Source organism: Ceratotherium simum, chromosome 6 (assembly GCF_057802395.1).
Source record: "Ceratotherium simum simum isolate JZ-2026a chromosome 6, ASM5780239v1, whole genome shotgun sequence".
Classification (NCBI taxonomy): domain Eukaryota; kingdom Metazoa; phylum Chordata; class Mammalia; order Perissodactyla; family Rhinocerotidae; genus Ceratotherium; species Ceratotherium simum.
The window spans coordinates 73,845,166-73,861,875 of record NC_141905.1 but is presented as its reverse complement, the minus strand read 5'-3'; the positions used below and the strand labels follow the sequence as shown (position 1 = coordinate 73,861,875).

At 33.5% G+C, this 16,710-nt stretch overlaps 1 protein-coding gene across 4 annotated transcripts in view; it reads right to left on the bottom strand.

Moving 5' to 3' along the window:
• Positions 1 to 16,710, bottom strand: part of ATRNL1 (attractin like 1) — a 773,536-nt gene that overhangs the window by 664,746 nt on the left and 92,080 nt on the right. For all 4 annotated transcript variants that reach the window (XM_087432666.1, XM_087432665.1, XM_087432664.1 and 1 more), the window contains one exon: positions 8,711 to 8,894. In XM_087432666.1, coding sequence (XP_087288792.1) covers positions 8,711 to 8,894 — 184 coding nt within the window. The remainder of the gene's footprint in view (positions 1 to 8,710; positions 8,895 to 16,710) is intronic.

Sequence of the window (16,710 nt, the reverse complement as noted above, 5' to 3'; positions counted from 1 at the left end):
GATGGGTTGTAATTAGTATTTTGGTGGTGAACATGATGTAATCTATGCAGAAATAGAAGTACAATGATGTACACCTGAAATTTTTACAATGTTATAAACCAATGTTACTGCAATAAACAAAAAATTAAAAAAAAAACTTATTGTGCTTCTATAAAGGAACACAACAATAGAGGGAAGAACCTCAACAACAGGCCGAGAAAATCTGAGGGCTCTACTATCACAGAAAAGCCTTGACATAGAAGAACAATGAAGGTGTAGGCTCCTACAGTTAGCTCGACAAACATATGTGCAAAGAATGTTATGAGATATCTCATTTAACAAGGCTAAGAAATCAAAACTACAATGGCCCTGGTACTCAAAATCATTAAGCAAAGTTAAAGTCTGTTAGCAAAGGATAATACCAATTAATAGAATGTCCTAACAATATAAAAGGAATCATTTTTGAGAAATGGAAATTCCTATAAATGCAGGATGTTTGCTCTCTTATTCTTTAAATGTAAAGAAAGCAGACTCCACTAGTCCTGAATATTGGGGTAGTAGCAATCCTTTGGGTGTATCTAAACTTTTATGTCTCAATCTTTTTCTAACAAAGGCAAAAAAAATGTATTTTGGTAACTGTACATTAAAAATTGACCCTCTTTTAGTATTCCAAATGATCATAAACTATTAGCATACAATATTAAACCCGAGAAGTCAAATCAAACACAGATTTCTATTTTTAAATAAACTTTTATGAAGTACAACATATACACCAAAAGTACACAAATCTAAAGGATATAGTTCAATGAGTTATCACAAAGTGAACATATATGTGTAACCACTCCAGAAGCTTCCCTGTTGCCCATCCCAATCACCATTCAATTCCCTAGCCTAAGGCAATCCTTGTCATAACTTCTAAGACCACAGATTAGTTTTTTCTGGCGCTAAACTTTATATAAATGGAGTCATATACTGTATATTCTTTTGTCTTTGGCTTATTTTGGTCAATATTATTTTGGTGAGCTACAATTGCATGGATGCACGCAGAGACAATTCTTTCATTTTTATTGTTACATAACATTCCATTGTATGAATATATAACTATCTACTTGAATTGTTGATGGATATTTCATTTGTTTCCAATTATTGACTATTACAAACAATGCTGTCATGAATATTCTTCTATGTGACTGCAGTGCACACATATGCATTTGTTGGGTATATAACTAGAATAACTATCTCATAGGATACATACTTTACATATGTGCGTATGAGTGTATTCAAATTTAGCAGAAACTGTCAAAAGGTTTTAAGAGTGGTTCTACCGCTTTATACACACTTATATTAGCAGTTTGTAAATTTTAGACACTTAAGTGGATGTGTAGTGGTACCTAAATGTTGTCTTAATTTAAATTTCCCTGGTGACTAATAAGGCTGAGCACCTTTTAATGTGTATTTTGGCCATTTGGATACCCTTTTTTTGTGAAGTACCTGTTAAAGTCTCTTGTTGATTTTCTCTTGAGTTATCTGACATTTTCTTACCGATCTGTATTACTTTTCTATATTTTCAGGAATAGAGTCCTTTGTTAGTTTTACATGTTGCAAATATCTCCCACACTGCAGTTTGCCTTTTCACTTTCTTACTGATATTTTTAAACAAATATCGTTCAGTTTATAATTCTTCCTCTATTAAGAGTACTATTTAAATCCTATTTAAATAAAGTCTTTCATTACCAATGGATATAAAGATATTTGCATCTCTTATCTTTTACAATAGTTATTATTTTACCTTCCATATGCAGATCTACGATTGATCTGAAACTGATTTTTGTGTATGGTGTGAAGTGGGCCCAAATTTCATTTTTTTCAATTGTATATCCAAATGGCCCAGAATAATTTACTGAAAAAATGGCTCTGTAAAAAAAAAAGAAGAAAAAAATGGCTCTGTAATGCCAACATTGTCATAAATTAAGAGCTCATAAATGTATAGGTCTACCTGTGGAATTCCCATTTGCTGCATTGGTCTATTTCCCTATCTTTACAACAACACAATTACTGTAGCTTCAAAAGTCATTAGATCTGGTAGAGAAGTTCATTCTTCTAAAAGTTTCTTTTAGCTATGGTTTGTCCATTGCATTTTCATATAAATTTTAGAATAGGAATGTCCATTTCTAAAAGAAAAATACTTGTTGCAATTTTGTTTGAGATTACATTAAATCTATAGATCAATTTGGGCTGAATAAATATCTCTACAATACTGAGTTTTTCAATCAATTATCATAGTGTATCCTCCCCTTATTTAGGTCTTCAATTTCTCACAATAAGGTTTTATAGTTTTCTGTGTAAAAATCCTGCATATATATCTTTGCATTTATTCCTTGGGTTATTGATATTCTGATGACAACATAAATTGTATTGCTTTTATTTTTTTTATTTTTTTATTTTTTTTTTTTTAAAGATTTTATTTATTCAGTTTTTTTCCCCCCAAAGCCCCAGCAAACAGTTGTATTTCAAACGTTCACATCCTTTTAGTTGCTGTACGTGGGACTCGGCCTCACGTTGGACGGAGAAGTGGTGCCTCGGGGCGCTCCCGGGATCCGAACCCAGGCCGCCAGCATCAGAGCGCGCGCACTTAACCGCTAAGCCACGGAGCCGGCCCTATATTGCTTTTAAATCATCATTTTCTATTTGACTTGGTATATAGAATTACACTTTTTGGTTTTTTTATATTGATCTTATTTCCAGCAACCTATTATTCATATACCTTTTTTACTGTATTTTACTTTAATTGCTTTATTGCACTGGCTGGAAATTCCAATACAATGTTAAATGGAAATGGTGACAGTGGGCCCTTTTATATCATTCCTAAACTTAAATGAAAGTTTTTCAACATTACACTATAATGTTTGCAGTAAAGTTTGTACCTTTTACCACATGAACAGTTTGCTTCTATTCTTACTTTACCAGAGTTTTTATCATTAATATATGTTAAATTGTATCTAAACTTTTCTCTGCATTTTTTGAGAAGATTATATGGCTTTACTTCTTTATTCTCTTAATGTGTTAATTACCCTGATTTTATGAATTTTTAATTTACCATATATTCTTAGAATGAACCCAAATGATGTATTAGTTTTTTCATAAATGGCTGGATTCACCCCATTTTTTTTTCTTTTGGTAAGAAAGACTGGCCCTGAGCTAAGACCTGTTGTCCATCTTCCTCTTTTTGCTTGAGGAAAATTGTCGCTGAGCTAACACCTGTGCCAGTCTTCCTCTGTTTTGTATGTGGGACACCACCACAGCATGGCTTGATGAGCACTATATAGGTCCATGCCTGGGATCCAAACTCATGAACCCCAGGCTGCCAAAGCGGAGCATGCAAACTTAACCACTATGCCACCGGGCTGGTCCCCCTGATTTTTTTTTTTTGTATCTATGTCCATGAAAAAGATGATACTATAATTTTCCTTACCTGTAATATCTTTTTCATATTTTTGTATCAAGGTTATGCTAGCCTCATTAATCTCAAGATAATTATTTCTGTTCTCTGAAAGATTGTGAAGGATTGGTGTTATTTATTTCTTAAATATTTACTTCTTAAACGTTTGGGCAAATTCACCAGTAAAGTGATCTGGGCCTAGAAAGTTTTTGGTTTTGTTTTGTCTTGTTTGCATGTTTGTTTTTTAAGGATAGAGGGTTTCAATTACAAATTCTATTTCTTTGATATAAGATTATTCCAATTTTCTATCTCTTCATGTGCCAATTCTGGTCAGTTTCACTTTTCTTGAAACTTGACATGGTTCATTTGATTTTTTAAATTTACTGTCATAAGTTGCTTATCATGTGCTGTTATTATCTTTTCATGTCTGTAGGATCTGTAGTGATGTCTTTTTTCATTCTTGATATGGATTATTTGAGTATAATCTTTGTTTCTAAGCTAGGGGGGATTTATCTATTATTCTTTACAAACAACTAACTTTGTTGATTTTTGGTGGCTATATGAGTCATCTCCATCATATATTTGTTCTCTGTTTCATTAAATTTCATTAAATTTTTTCTTATATTCTTCCTTTTCCCTATCTTTATTTACTTTATCCTTTCTTTGGGATTAATCTGCTGTTTTTCTAACTTCTTAAGGTTATGTTTAGACCACTGATTTTCAGGCTTTTTAAAATATTTTCTAATAAATGCATTTAAAATTACAAATGTCCCTCTCGGCAGCATCATACACATTTTGACGTATCATCACTTAATATTAAATATTTTCTAAAATTCAGCATAATTTCTTTGACCAATTAGTTTTAAGGAGTTTGTTAATTCCAGACATCTTCGGGTTTTTGTAGTCACTTTTGTGTTCATTTCACTGTGGTCAATTACTTTGTATGATTTCAATCCTTTTAAGTTTCTTGTTACTTGCATTAAAACCCAGCATATGGTAAATTTTGGAAAATGTTCCATATGTACTCAAAAACAAGGTATATTTGGCAGTCATAAGATAATATGCTCTCAAATATCAAAAAAGACAAAATTATTAATTGTAGTGTTCAAATCTTTTATATCTTTACTGTTTTTTTGGTTCCCTTATACAATCAGTTACCAAGACAACTGGGTTAAAAATATCCTGTGATCTGTCTCCTTTTATTCTTTCAATTTTTGCTTTACTTAATACAGTGTTATAAGGTACATATAAATTCAGAACTCTTATATCTTCTAGGTAGATGCCTAACCTAAATTCTTATTTGTCTGGTATTAGTTCTTTTATCAATTCCCACATGATAAGAGGACCTTAGTGCTTTTGAACACCACTTACTCTCTTTCCTGACTTATGTCTGTTATTATCATGTATTTAAATTTTGTATATATTTAAGCCTCTATTATTATTATAGTTTATATAATAAGTAATCACTTAGATTTACCTCTTCCATGTCTATATTCCTTCCAGTATCTGAGATCATTGTTCTTCTACTTCAATAGCATTTCATTTATTTATTTAGTATTTCTTTTATTGCAGGTCTGCTACTGTCAAGTCCTCTCAATTCTTTTTTTCTGAAAATGTCTTTATTTTGCTTTCATTTTTTAAGGATATTTCACTGGGTGCAGAATTTTAAGCTGATGATTATTTTCTTTCAGCCATCTGAAGACATCATGTCTTTAGATGCCATTTTTTCAGTTAAGAAATCAGTTGTCAGTCTTAGTGTTGCTCCTTTAAAAAGAACATGCCTTTTGTCCTTCTGGCTGCTTTCAAATTTGTCTCTTCATGTTTGGGTTTTCATTTCACCAGTTTTACTATGATATTTCTAAGTGTAAGTTTCTTTGTACTTATCCCCCTTGGTGCTCATGGAACTTCTTCAACTTGTGGCTTGATGTCTTTTATCATTTTTGAAAATTTTCAGTCATTAAGACTTCAAAAAGTGCTCTATATTATTTTCTCACTCCTCTTCTTCTGGACTCCAGTTACATGAATGTTAGACCATTTCCACATGTCCCTCTTATTTTTTTCCCTCTTTTATTTTTCATTCTTTATCTTTCCTTATTTTAGCATGGGTATTTCCTTCTGACCTATCTTCTAGTTCATTACTTTCCTCCTCAGCTGTGTCTAACCTGATGTTAAACCCATCCAATGAATTCTTAATTCATTTAATGTATTTTTCATTTCTATAATTTCCATTTTATTCTTAGTAAGAGTTCCCAGTTGTCTGCTAATATTTCCTACCTTGTATTTTAATTCCTTTACCATAAAACCCTAATTATCTTAAAGTTTCTGTCTAAAAACACTATTATCCTATAAGTATGCTTCTAATGGCTATTTTATTTTAATATCTTGTCTCTTTCTAAGCCTTACTTTTTTTATTTTATATCAGATACTACATATGATATACTGAAGAAATAATTTGAGACTCTGTATGATATTATCTTCCTCAAGAGAGCATTTACTTTTGCTCTGCTAGCTAGTTAGACTGTGGTGGATCCCCATAATCCAATTAAAGACTGTGATGATTCAAAGGTGGGCTTATCCTCACTAGTAGGTTCAGAACTTCAGGGACCGGACTAAATTCCTTACGTGTGTACCAAGGACTCTCTTCCTTGGCACCTGAAAATCCAATTTTGGTCCTCCATGTTGATCGATAAAAATTCTTCTGAGTTTCTCAGTCAGTTTTCAGGATTTATAATTGTCTTAAGCACAAAAGTTGCACAAAATGCCAATCTTACTTCCCTTGACATTCTACCTCGCCTACATCTTGACCACAAATTCTCACTGCCTTGATAGTTCTCTGATGCCTTAAAAAGATGTAATTCCTAATTTTTCTCAGTAGAATTAGTATCCCAAAATAATCCATTTCACCATTTAAAATTCCTCCAAACACATTTACTAATATCTCAACAAAGCAACTTATCTACTAAACTATATCTACTAAAAAATTAAGCCAGTTGTGAGGTGGTAAAAATTTAAAATTAGTCTGTACAATGGACACACAATAATGACATTTTAAAATTACATCACATTTGACAAATAAACCTGATATATACTATAATCCATATATAATAGCAAATTCGAAAAATTAACTCGCAAAAAGCATCAAAACTTTAACAACACTACAAACTTTAAGGATAACAGGAAAATATCATTTTAGTGCTCTCTGATAATTTTACTGATCTTTTTAAAGAATATAGGACTCAGGGGGCCGGCCCCGTGGCATAGTAGTTAAGTGCACAGGCTCCGCTGCTGGCGGCCCGGGTTCGAATCCCAGGTGTGCACCGATGCACCACTTGTCAGGCCATGTGGTGGCAGCGCCCCATATAAGTGGAGGAAGATGGGCACAGATGTTAGCCCAGGGCCAGTCTTCCTCAGCAAAAGAAGAGGAGGATTGGCATGGATGTTAGCTCAGGGCTGATCTTCCTCATCAAAAATAAATAAATAAATAAATATAGGACTCAGTAAAATATTAAAGCATCATATATATCTATAACATATATCTAATGAGGTACTCAAAATAATTTACAAATTATTTTATTAAATTCTCCTAAGGAACAAGTAGCCAATGTTATTTGTGCATATACTAAAATTGCCAAGACTGATAATTACATTCTTCTATGCAAAAGTTCACTATGGAAAGTTTTCAGGTAGGGAAGCATGTAAAATCTGAGCAAATTCCATTCAAGTGGTGAGCAACAACTCTCTCATTTTGACTTTATTCAAATAATACCCATGGCTCTCTTATCCATTCTCTTCTATTAAGATCCTTCCCTGAGCATTACTATACGCATTATTATTACTGTGAACTATGCTGCTTCTTTCATGAAGAAGCAGTTATCTTTTCCCTTTTGGTATGATACAATATCTGTAATATATGCAAAAATATGTTAAGCATAATGATAGTGCCTTAATCATTACACCAAAATTCCTCTTGCTATCATAACAAAAAGTCAAAGAGGAAAAATTAGAAATATTAAAATTAGGAAATAAAATGCAATATGTAAATTATATAAAATTTAAAAAATGATTTATTTATTTTAATATTTATAAAAATATAAATAATACTACATTTTATTAGAATAAAAAACATGAAAATTAAAATCACGCAAAAGAAAAGTCTTAATTTTTTTAAATTCCATCTTTCTTTTTTCAAATAAAGTAAAAATTAGACTATATGATTGAAAGTGAAGAGGGCAAAAGAAATCACAATTTGCCGGAAAACTATATTTAATTTAAACACATAAAGTAATTTCAGGCTAAAAGTTTAAAAGAATATGTAGTGTCTTAAAACAAGAAAGGAGTCATTTCCCAGGTTTTCAAAGGGAAACAAATACAACAAAAATTCTATTTTCAGACTCATATACCTAGAAAAATCAATAAATGAAAAATTAATGAATAATATTTCAAACATGAAGAGAACATTATGGTTATAAATAGGCAATTCACTAAATAGGAAACACAAACTGCAAATGAACACATAAAAAGATGCTTATACACAGTAGTACTCAGTGTACGCACATTAAAATATCAGTAAGATACCATTCGCATCCATTGTGTTGGCAAAATTACCAAAGTCCAGTGGGAAGATGAAGACACAGGGACACTCAAATCTTGCTGGTGGAAGTATACATTACCAGAGTGACTTGAAGAGCAATTAGACAACATATAGTAAAGTTGAGGATATGAATATCCTCAGACACAGCAATTTCACTTTCAAGTATATACCCTAGAGAAACTCTTGTATATGTGCATGAGAAGACCAGTACAAGATGTACAATGTAGCACTGTTTATAGCAACAAAAAGGGAAAATCTACCTAAATGCCTCAAGCTTTCTATTACACAGGAAACTAGATGATAAAACTGAAGAAAGGTTTTTAAAATTTACAAATGACAATAAAATGTGAGTAAAGAAAAACAAATCCCAGGACATACAATATCAAAGCTCAAAGTTATACTGGTAAGCAAAATTGCTCATCTGAATTGAACATGATATCAGCACTTATAAGTATAAGTAATGCATACAGAGTAAGCACATCTACAGGATCAGAAACCATTTTAAGGTCGATCATTTACAGTAATGATGGCTACATAGAAAACGTACTGTTTTGTGCCTTTGCTACATAATAGAACATCATAAGTTGAAACAAAGATGGAAAAAGGCCAAGAATGTCTCCCTGAAAATATTTAGAAACGCCCCAAATATAAAATATAATAGTGACAAATTTTCTCATCATACTTCTGCCCAATCTACTCACCAAGTCTTAGTGTTAACTTCGTACTTGTAAAGATCATCTACCAATCCATATTTATTGCCTGGTAATGCTTTATAGCCTCCATGAACATAAATGGACTTTGTTATTTCATCATACACACTGGTATGGCCATAACCGCCTTGAACAATAGCTCCTTTAGTTTCTGGAACAAGCCAAGTGTTTGATGCTGTAAGAAAAAGAAGATAAATCGTGAACTTCAAGTAGTATTAAAAAATATAACTAATACATCACCAAACTACCAGCTAGTCAATTCTAACACCACATTTTTATGAGTAAATAAAGTATACCTGATATTCATCTAATCAAGAAACAATTATTAAATATGCGCTAGTTACCATGTTAGGTGCTAGGGTTGAAGTTGAGTAAGACTGGTCTTTCTATAGATTAATAAATTAAACTCTGAAATATTGAAAATGTCAAATATTTGTGTGTACAAGAGAAAAAGGAAAATTTTATTCTCACATACATTTCTGTATTTGTAAATAACCCTGAAAAAAAAGATTTAACAAATAGGTTATGACAGGCTACTATGTGAAAGGCTCTGAGTCAGTCACTGATATTACAAAGATAAAAAAAAGACATGACCCCAGCCCTTAACAATTTTTAGCATTGTGCTGATCCTTTATCTCTTGGTTATGAGTCCCACTTTCCCTACTAGAATACCTTGTATTGCTGATGAAAACCTAAAAACTAAATTTCCAAGACTCCCTTGACAGTTGTGTTACTGTTAGGTTCCACCAAAGGGAGTACTGGTGAGAGATTACAAGGCAAAAAGAAAGACACTCTGCTTTCATCTCTAGCAGCAGGAACAGGCAGGAGACTACACTAGGTAACAAGAATGGTGGCTTTATAGCAACAGCAGCAGGGGTAGCTCCTGCTCAGTGACAGCAGTGGTACCTACAGTAAGTAGCTCAATGGCAAATGTGGTCATAGGCTCCAGCTTGGGTGTGTAGCAGCCTCCAGATTTCTGAGTGATCTCCTCGTTTTGGTGTTTCTAGCACTTTTGTAATTAACTCCCTGTACTAAATTCCATTCTGCTTGATATATCTAGAAAGAACTCCTTACTGCAAATTCACTGATACAAGCACTAATCATATGCAAGGCATGCTTTTAAGAATATGCAGATAAAAAACACAGACCCTTAAAAAAAACACACAGATCCTTGGTCTTAGAAAATTTAGATTATAAAGAGCAATTATATAGAAATCCGTCATTAGTCTTTACACATCCACCCAGACCACACCTCCATCTTCCCTCTAACTGTCACCTAAACTTTGGCATCCTAGAACGCTCACTGAAAATACTCAAATTAAGTAACAGAAAATAAAGATGATGCTTAAACATTCTTCACACTTACACAATGTGAAGGTGAAGAAAGTGATACTTCAATGGTCATAAAACACAGAAGTGTCAAAAAGGAGTCATTAAAGCCAATTTTACTTTGAGAAAACTAAACATATGTGAAGAAATTTCAGAGTACTCTTGGAACTAATGGGCATTACATTTTAGAGGTAATTTCCAAAGAATGAAGTTAATAATAACTTATCGGAAATAATTTAATATTTTTTAACCACCTATTAAAACTACATATATAGCCAAACTGAATGTTTTTCATATTTTTATTCATTCTCTTAATAAAAATAAACATGCTTCTTACCAAAAAATATTGTAGTAATAAAGAGGTATATAATATAAAAGTGAATACTACCTTCTCCCTCAGCCCACTATCTAGAGGAATTTTCACAGTGTTATGTTCAAACTATTTTCAAACTATAGTTGTGAATAATTTTATTACACATACACAAAACACATGTAAATGACCTAGATGTACATACATACCTATAAACATTTGTACCAAAAAATCATTCTATTTTAATATTTTTTCACTTAACAAAATATTAGGGGCACATTCCATGTCCCATTTTTTTTTTTTTTTGGTGAGGAAGATCAGCCCTGAGCTAACATCTGCCAATCCTCCTCTTTTTGCTGAAGAAGACTGGCCCTGGGCTAACATCCATGCCCATCTTCCTCCACTTTATATGGGACACCGCCACAGCATGGCTTGACAAGTGGTGCACGGGTGCGTGCCCAGGATCCGAACCAGCGAACCTCGGGCTGCAGCAGTGGAGCTCACGCACTTACCCGCTTGCACCACCGGGCCGGCCCCTCCCATTTATTATTTTTTAACAGCTAAATTCCATTGTATCAATGATACATAACTCATTTAAATAACTCTACATTGTGACTCATTTGGGTTTCAATTTGTTCTTAAAAACAACGATGCAATAAACAATCTTGCAATCAGCAGTAGCATCATTATCTAAGAGAGCACATACTTCATCTCAGGAAGTAGCTTAATATTTCATTTAATAATAACCCTCTGAAAGGTTACTATTGCTATCCCTTCTTTACAGCTGAGGAAATTTAGAGTTAGAAAAATTAAGTAACCCATCAGAAGTTTAAAAGTTAAGAAGAGGGACAAGATGGTGTAGACTAATTTCTCTCTCTCCTCACCACTAAGTACAACAACAGACTAAAATAAAGAGACAACTAAAGGAGAAATCTTAAAGGTGTAAAGAGAAAGACAGGTTAGGGACTCCAGGACTAGAGTATGGGTGTCTCATGACTCCCCACCCAACAGAAGATGGCTACTTATTCCCAGCATTTCTCAACCTCTAACCTAGCAATGAAAGGCAACTCAGGTAGGCTTATTCCTCCCCCAGATTGAACAAGAGTCCCATGGACAACCTTAAATGACCCTAGCAGCACCAGCAAGAGGAATCCACCAAACACTGCTTATAATAAGCAGAGAGGGGAAGAGGAACTCTTCCCCACCAGGCCTGAGACTTAAAGGGAGATCTCACCACAAGACCTGAATGCTAAACCTAAACAGAGTTACTGCCTATTAAAACAGAAGACTTAAATAGGATGCAAAGACTCCTAATACAAAAGCCAAAATATCCAGGATACAATCAAAAATTACTTGTCATACCGAGAACCAGTAAAATCACAACTTTAATGAGAAAAGACAATCAAGTGACACTAACATTGAAATGCTGAAATTATCTGACAAGAATTTTAAAGTAGCTATGATAAAAATACCCAACAAGCAATTATAAGTTCTCTTGAAACAACGAATTTCACCAAAAAAAAAAAAAAAAGAAATTTAGGAAAAAAAACAGAAAAATACAATAACAAATAAAAACCAAATGGACAGGCTCAATAGTAGAGTGGAGCTAATAGAGGATAGAATTACTAAACTTGAGGACAGATCAATAAAATTTAACCAATCTGAACAACAGAGAAAACAGGCTGAACAAGAGTCAACAGAGTCTCAGAAACCTTTGGGACAATACATACTGATCCAACATTTATATCATTGGAATTCCAGAATAAGAGAAAAGAGAATGGAGCTGAAAGACTATTTAAAGAAATGACGGCTAAAAACATCCAAATTTTGTAAGACATAAACACAGATTAAAGAGGTTGAGAGAAGTCTAAAAAGAATAAATTCAGATAAATTCATGCCAAGACACATCATAAGTAAACTTGTAAAAACTAAAGACAAAGAAAAAAGATCTTAAAAACAGCCAGCAAGAAATGACACATTGCCTAAAGGGGAACATTAGTTTGAATAACAGTGGATTTCTCATCTGAAACTATAAAGGTCTGAAGGAAGCAGCACAACATTTTTCAAATGCTGGAAAAAAGAACTGTCAGGTATGAATCCTACTTCCGGCAAAACTATCCTTCAGGAATTAAGGAGAAAAAAAGACTCTTAGATGAAAAAAAATAAAAGACTTTGAAATTAGTGGCCCTCCCCTTAAAGAATGGCTAAAGGAAATTCTCCAAACACAAATGAAATAATAAAAGAAGGAATCTTGGAGCATCAGGAAAGAACAACAAATAGAGCAGAAATATGAGACATATAATACACTATCCTTTCCCCTCTGTGAGGTTTATAAATCATATTTGATGAAGGAAACAAAAATTATCACATCATCTGATACTCAAGACAATGATATTTAAAAGTGGGGAAGATGAGGGGATGTAAATGAAAGCAAAGTTTCCACACTTCACTTGAAGTGGTAAAATGTTGATACTAGTAGACAGTAATAGCCAGAGCAACCTCTACTAAAAGCAAGTAAAGAGAAACAGAGGTACAAGAAACAGGAAACAAATCGATAACAAATAATAAAATAGCAGACTTAGGCACTAACATATCAAAATTCCTTGAATGTAAATGGCTCATTTACATAACATTCTTGAAATGACAAAATTATAGAAATGGAGAACAGATCCATCGGTGATTGCCAAGGGTTAGGGTTGAGAGAGGAGTGAGGATAGAAGGGAAGTGGGTGTGGTTTAAAAAGGCAACATGGGCGGCCAGCCCAGTGGCGTAGTGGTTAAGTTTGCACACTCCCACTTCAGTTCATGGGTTCGGATCCCAGGCATGGACCTACGCACCACTTATCAAGCCATGCTGTGGCACGCGTCCCACATATAAAGTAGAGGAAGATGGGCACCGATGTCAGCCCAGGGCCAATCTTGCTCAGCAAAAAGAGGAGGATCAGCAACAGATGTTAGCTCAGGGCTAATCTTCCTCACCAAAAAAAAAAAAAAAAAAGGCAATGTGAAGGATTCTTGTGGTAATAGAACTATTCTGTATCTTGACTACTGTGGTAGATACATGAAACAATATGCGATAAAATGTCACAAAACTAAATACATACACACATGCTCACATACATACCACATGCATGCACAAACAAGTACAAATGAACCTGGGGAAATCTGAATAAGATTAATGGCTTATATCAATGTCAATATCCAGCTTGTGATATTGTACCATATTTTTGCAAGATGTTACCACTGAGGAAAACCACATCAGGATCACTGTTATTTCTTATAAGTATATATGAATCTTAATTCAACTCTCAAAATTAAAAGTTTAATTAAAAATATATATATATTCACCTTACTAGTCATGGGCAGTTCACCATGACATACAATATTCCACACAACTATTTGTCAAACATTAAAAAAATTAAAAGTGTAAGAGCTATGACAGTTATAACACCAAAGGGTGTATTCTTAAATACTACAGCAGTATTTCTCAAGGTTTGGTCACTAGCAATTCAATCAAGAAACTCACAGGTGATACGTCAGTTTCAAATGAAAAATTAAAGAAAGCATTTTGTTCAGATACAGGTGATAAACTTGAAATATAAAATTAATTATGATTTACATTCTCCTTATATTCTTACTATTTTTGCATTTGGAAATGTGCACATAGGACTCTGTAAACATTCGAGGTAACAAAATATTTTGGCATCATTTCTCATTTTCTCATTTTTTCTCTCCCTAAAATGATAATTTACTGTCAAAGGCAAAAGTTATAAAAATTTATTATGGTGTTCATAACATATGAGATATGATATTAGTGCAAAGGAAAAAGAAGGAAATGCAGGTATAGTATTCTGAGGTTCTGACACTATATGTGAAGTAGTAGAACATTATTTAAAGGTAGAAACAGATAAGTTAAAGATGCATATTGTAAACCCTAGAGCAAGCTCTACAAAAATAAAACAAAAAGGTAGAATTAATAAATAAATAGTCCTACAGAGTCAAGAAGCTGAGCAAACCACAAACAGGATAAATTCCAAAAAGTCCACACCCAAACACATCACAATCAAATTGCTGAAAACTCAAGATGAATCAAACATCTCAGAAGCAACTAGAGAAAACCAACAAATTACTCATAGGGAAACAACAGTTCAATGACTGTGATTTTATCCTAAGAAATCCTGAGGGCCAGAAGGAAGTGGCCTGACACTTTTTAAAGAGCTGAAAATAACTATAACTCAGAATTCTACATCTAGCAAAAATATCCTTCAGGGATGAACATGAAATAAAGTTGAGTACATACAACAGACTATCCTTCCCCTCTATGTGAAACAAAGGGATTCTAATCCATAGCTAGCAGACCTGCTCTAAAAGAAATGCTAAAAGAAGCTCTTCAGGCAGAAGGGCAATGATAACAGAAAGAAACTCGGAATGAAGGAGGATAATTTATCACAGGGATCTAACAATTCTAATTGTGTAAATACCTAACAACAGAACATCTAAACTTATGAAACAAAAACTGATAGAACTGAAAAATTAAGTAGATAAATCCACAATCACAACTAGAAGTTTCTACACTAGTCTTTCCATAACTAAGGCAAATATTGAACAGAATATCAGTAAGGATATAGAAGACTTGAATAACCCCATCAACCATAACATAATTGGCCTTTATAGAACACTCCAACCAACTACAGCAGAATACACATCCTTTTCAAATTCACATTTCAGATTCACCATAACAGACCATATTCTAGGTCAGAAAATAAGATTCACAAAAAAAAAATTTTTTTTTTACTTTTACATTTGCTAATGTATTTATTTTCAGTAAAACTCTTAACTTCTTGATGTAGCTTTGAGTTATCTTCTAGTGTCCATTCTTTTCAGCCTGAAAAACTTCCTTAGTATTTCTTGTAGGACATACCTGCTAGTAACAAAGTCTCTCTGCTCTTAATTTATCTAGGAGTATCTTAATTTCTCCTTTTCTGATGGATTGTTTGCTGGATATAGAATTCTTGTTTGACAGTCTTTCTTTGAGCACTTTAATATGCCATCCTTTCTTCCAGCCCCCATGGTTTCTAGTGAGAAGTCAGCTGTTAATCTTATTGAGGATCTCTTGTACACAATGAGTTGTTTTTCCTATTGCTTCTTCCAAGATTCTCTCTTTGACTTTTGAAATTTGACCACGATATGTCTAGGGGTGGATATCTCTTTGGGTTTATCTTTTGTGGAGTTCATTGAGCTTTTTAGACGTGTAGATTAATGTTTTCTAACAAACTTGGGAAGTTTTGGGCCATTATTTCTTGAAATTTTCACCTCTTCTTTTCTCTCCATTCTCTCCATTCTCTCCTTCTGGGACTCTCATTATACATATGTTGATATGCTTGATGGTGTCCCACAGCTCTCTGAGGCTCTGTTCATTTTTCTTCATTATAAAAATTTTTAATTATAAAAAATATAGACACTGACAATAACAGAATTAAACAAGAAATAATGACAAGATATCTAAAATTTTTTCATATATTTGGATTAAACTAAATACTACTAAACAACTCAGGAACCAAGGAAAAATCACAAAGAAAATTAGAAAATATTTTTAACTAAATGGAAACAAAAATACAACCTTTCAAAATGTGTGGGACACAGCTTAAAGCAATCATTCTCAAGGGTGGGTCCCTGACAGCAGCAATTGGCATTACCTGGAAACTTTTTCACTTTTAAAAATGAAAATTTCCTGGGCCGCCCCATGGATTAGTGGTTAAGTGCACGCACTCCACTACTGGCTGCCCGAGTTCGGATCCCAGGCGCACACCGACACGCCGCTTCTCCAGCCATGCTGAGGCCACGTCCCACATACAGCAACTAGAAGGATGTGCAACTATCACATACAACTATCTACTGGGGCTTTGGGGACAGAAAAAAAAAAAAAAAGGGGGAGGATTGACAACAGATGTTAGCTCAGAGCCAGTCTTCCTCAGCAAAAAGAGGAGGATTAGCACGGATGTTAGCTCAGGGCTGATCTCCCTCACCAAACAAACAAACAAAAAAGGCTGAAAAATGAAAATTTCCTGGCACCAATCCTGACATAATGAACAAGAAAATCAGGGGATAGCACACAGCAATGTATTTTAACAACCCTCCAGGTGATTCCTATGCATACTAAAGTTGAGAACTATTGGCGCAGAGGGAAATTTATAGCAATAAATACTTATATTTTAAAAAGGAAGAAAAAGGTCTCAATCCCAATTCAATGATCTATTCTTCCACCTTAAGAAATTAGTAAAACAAGAGTAAATAAAATCCAAAGAAGGAAAGAAATATAACAAATAAAGCATTAATCAATAAAACAGAAAATA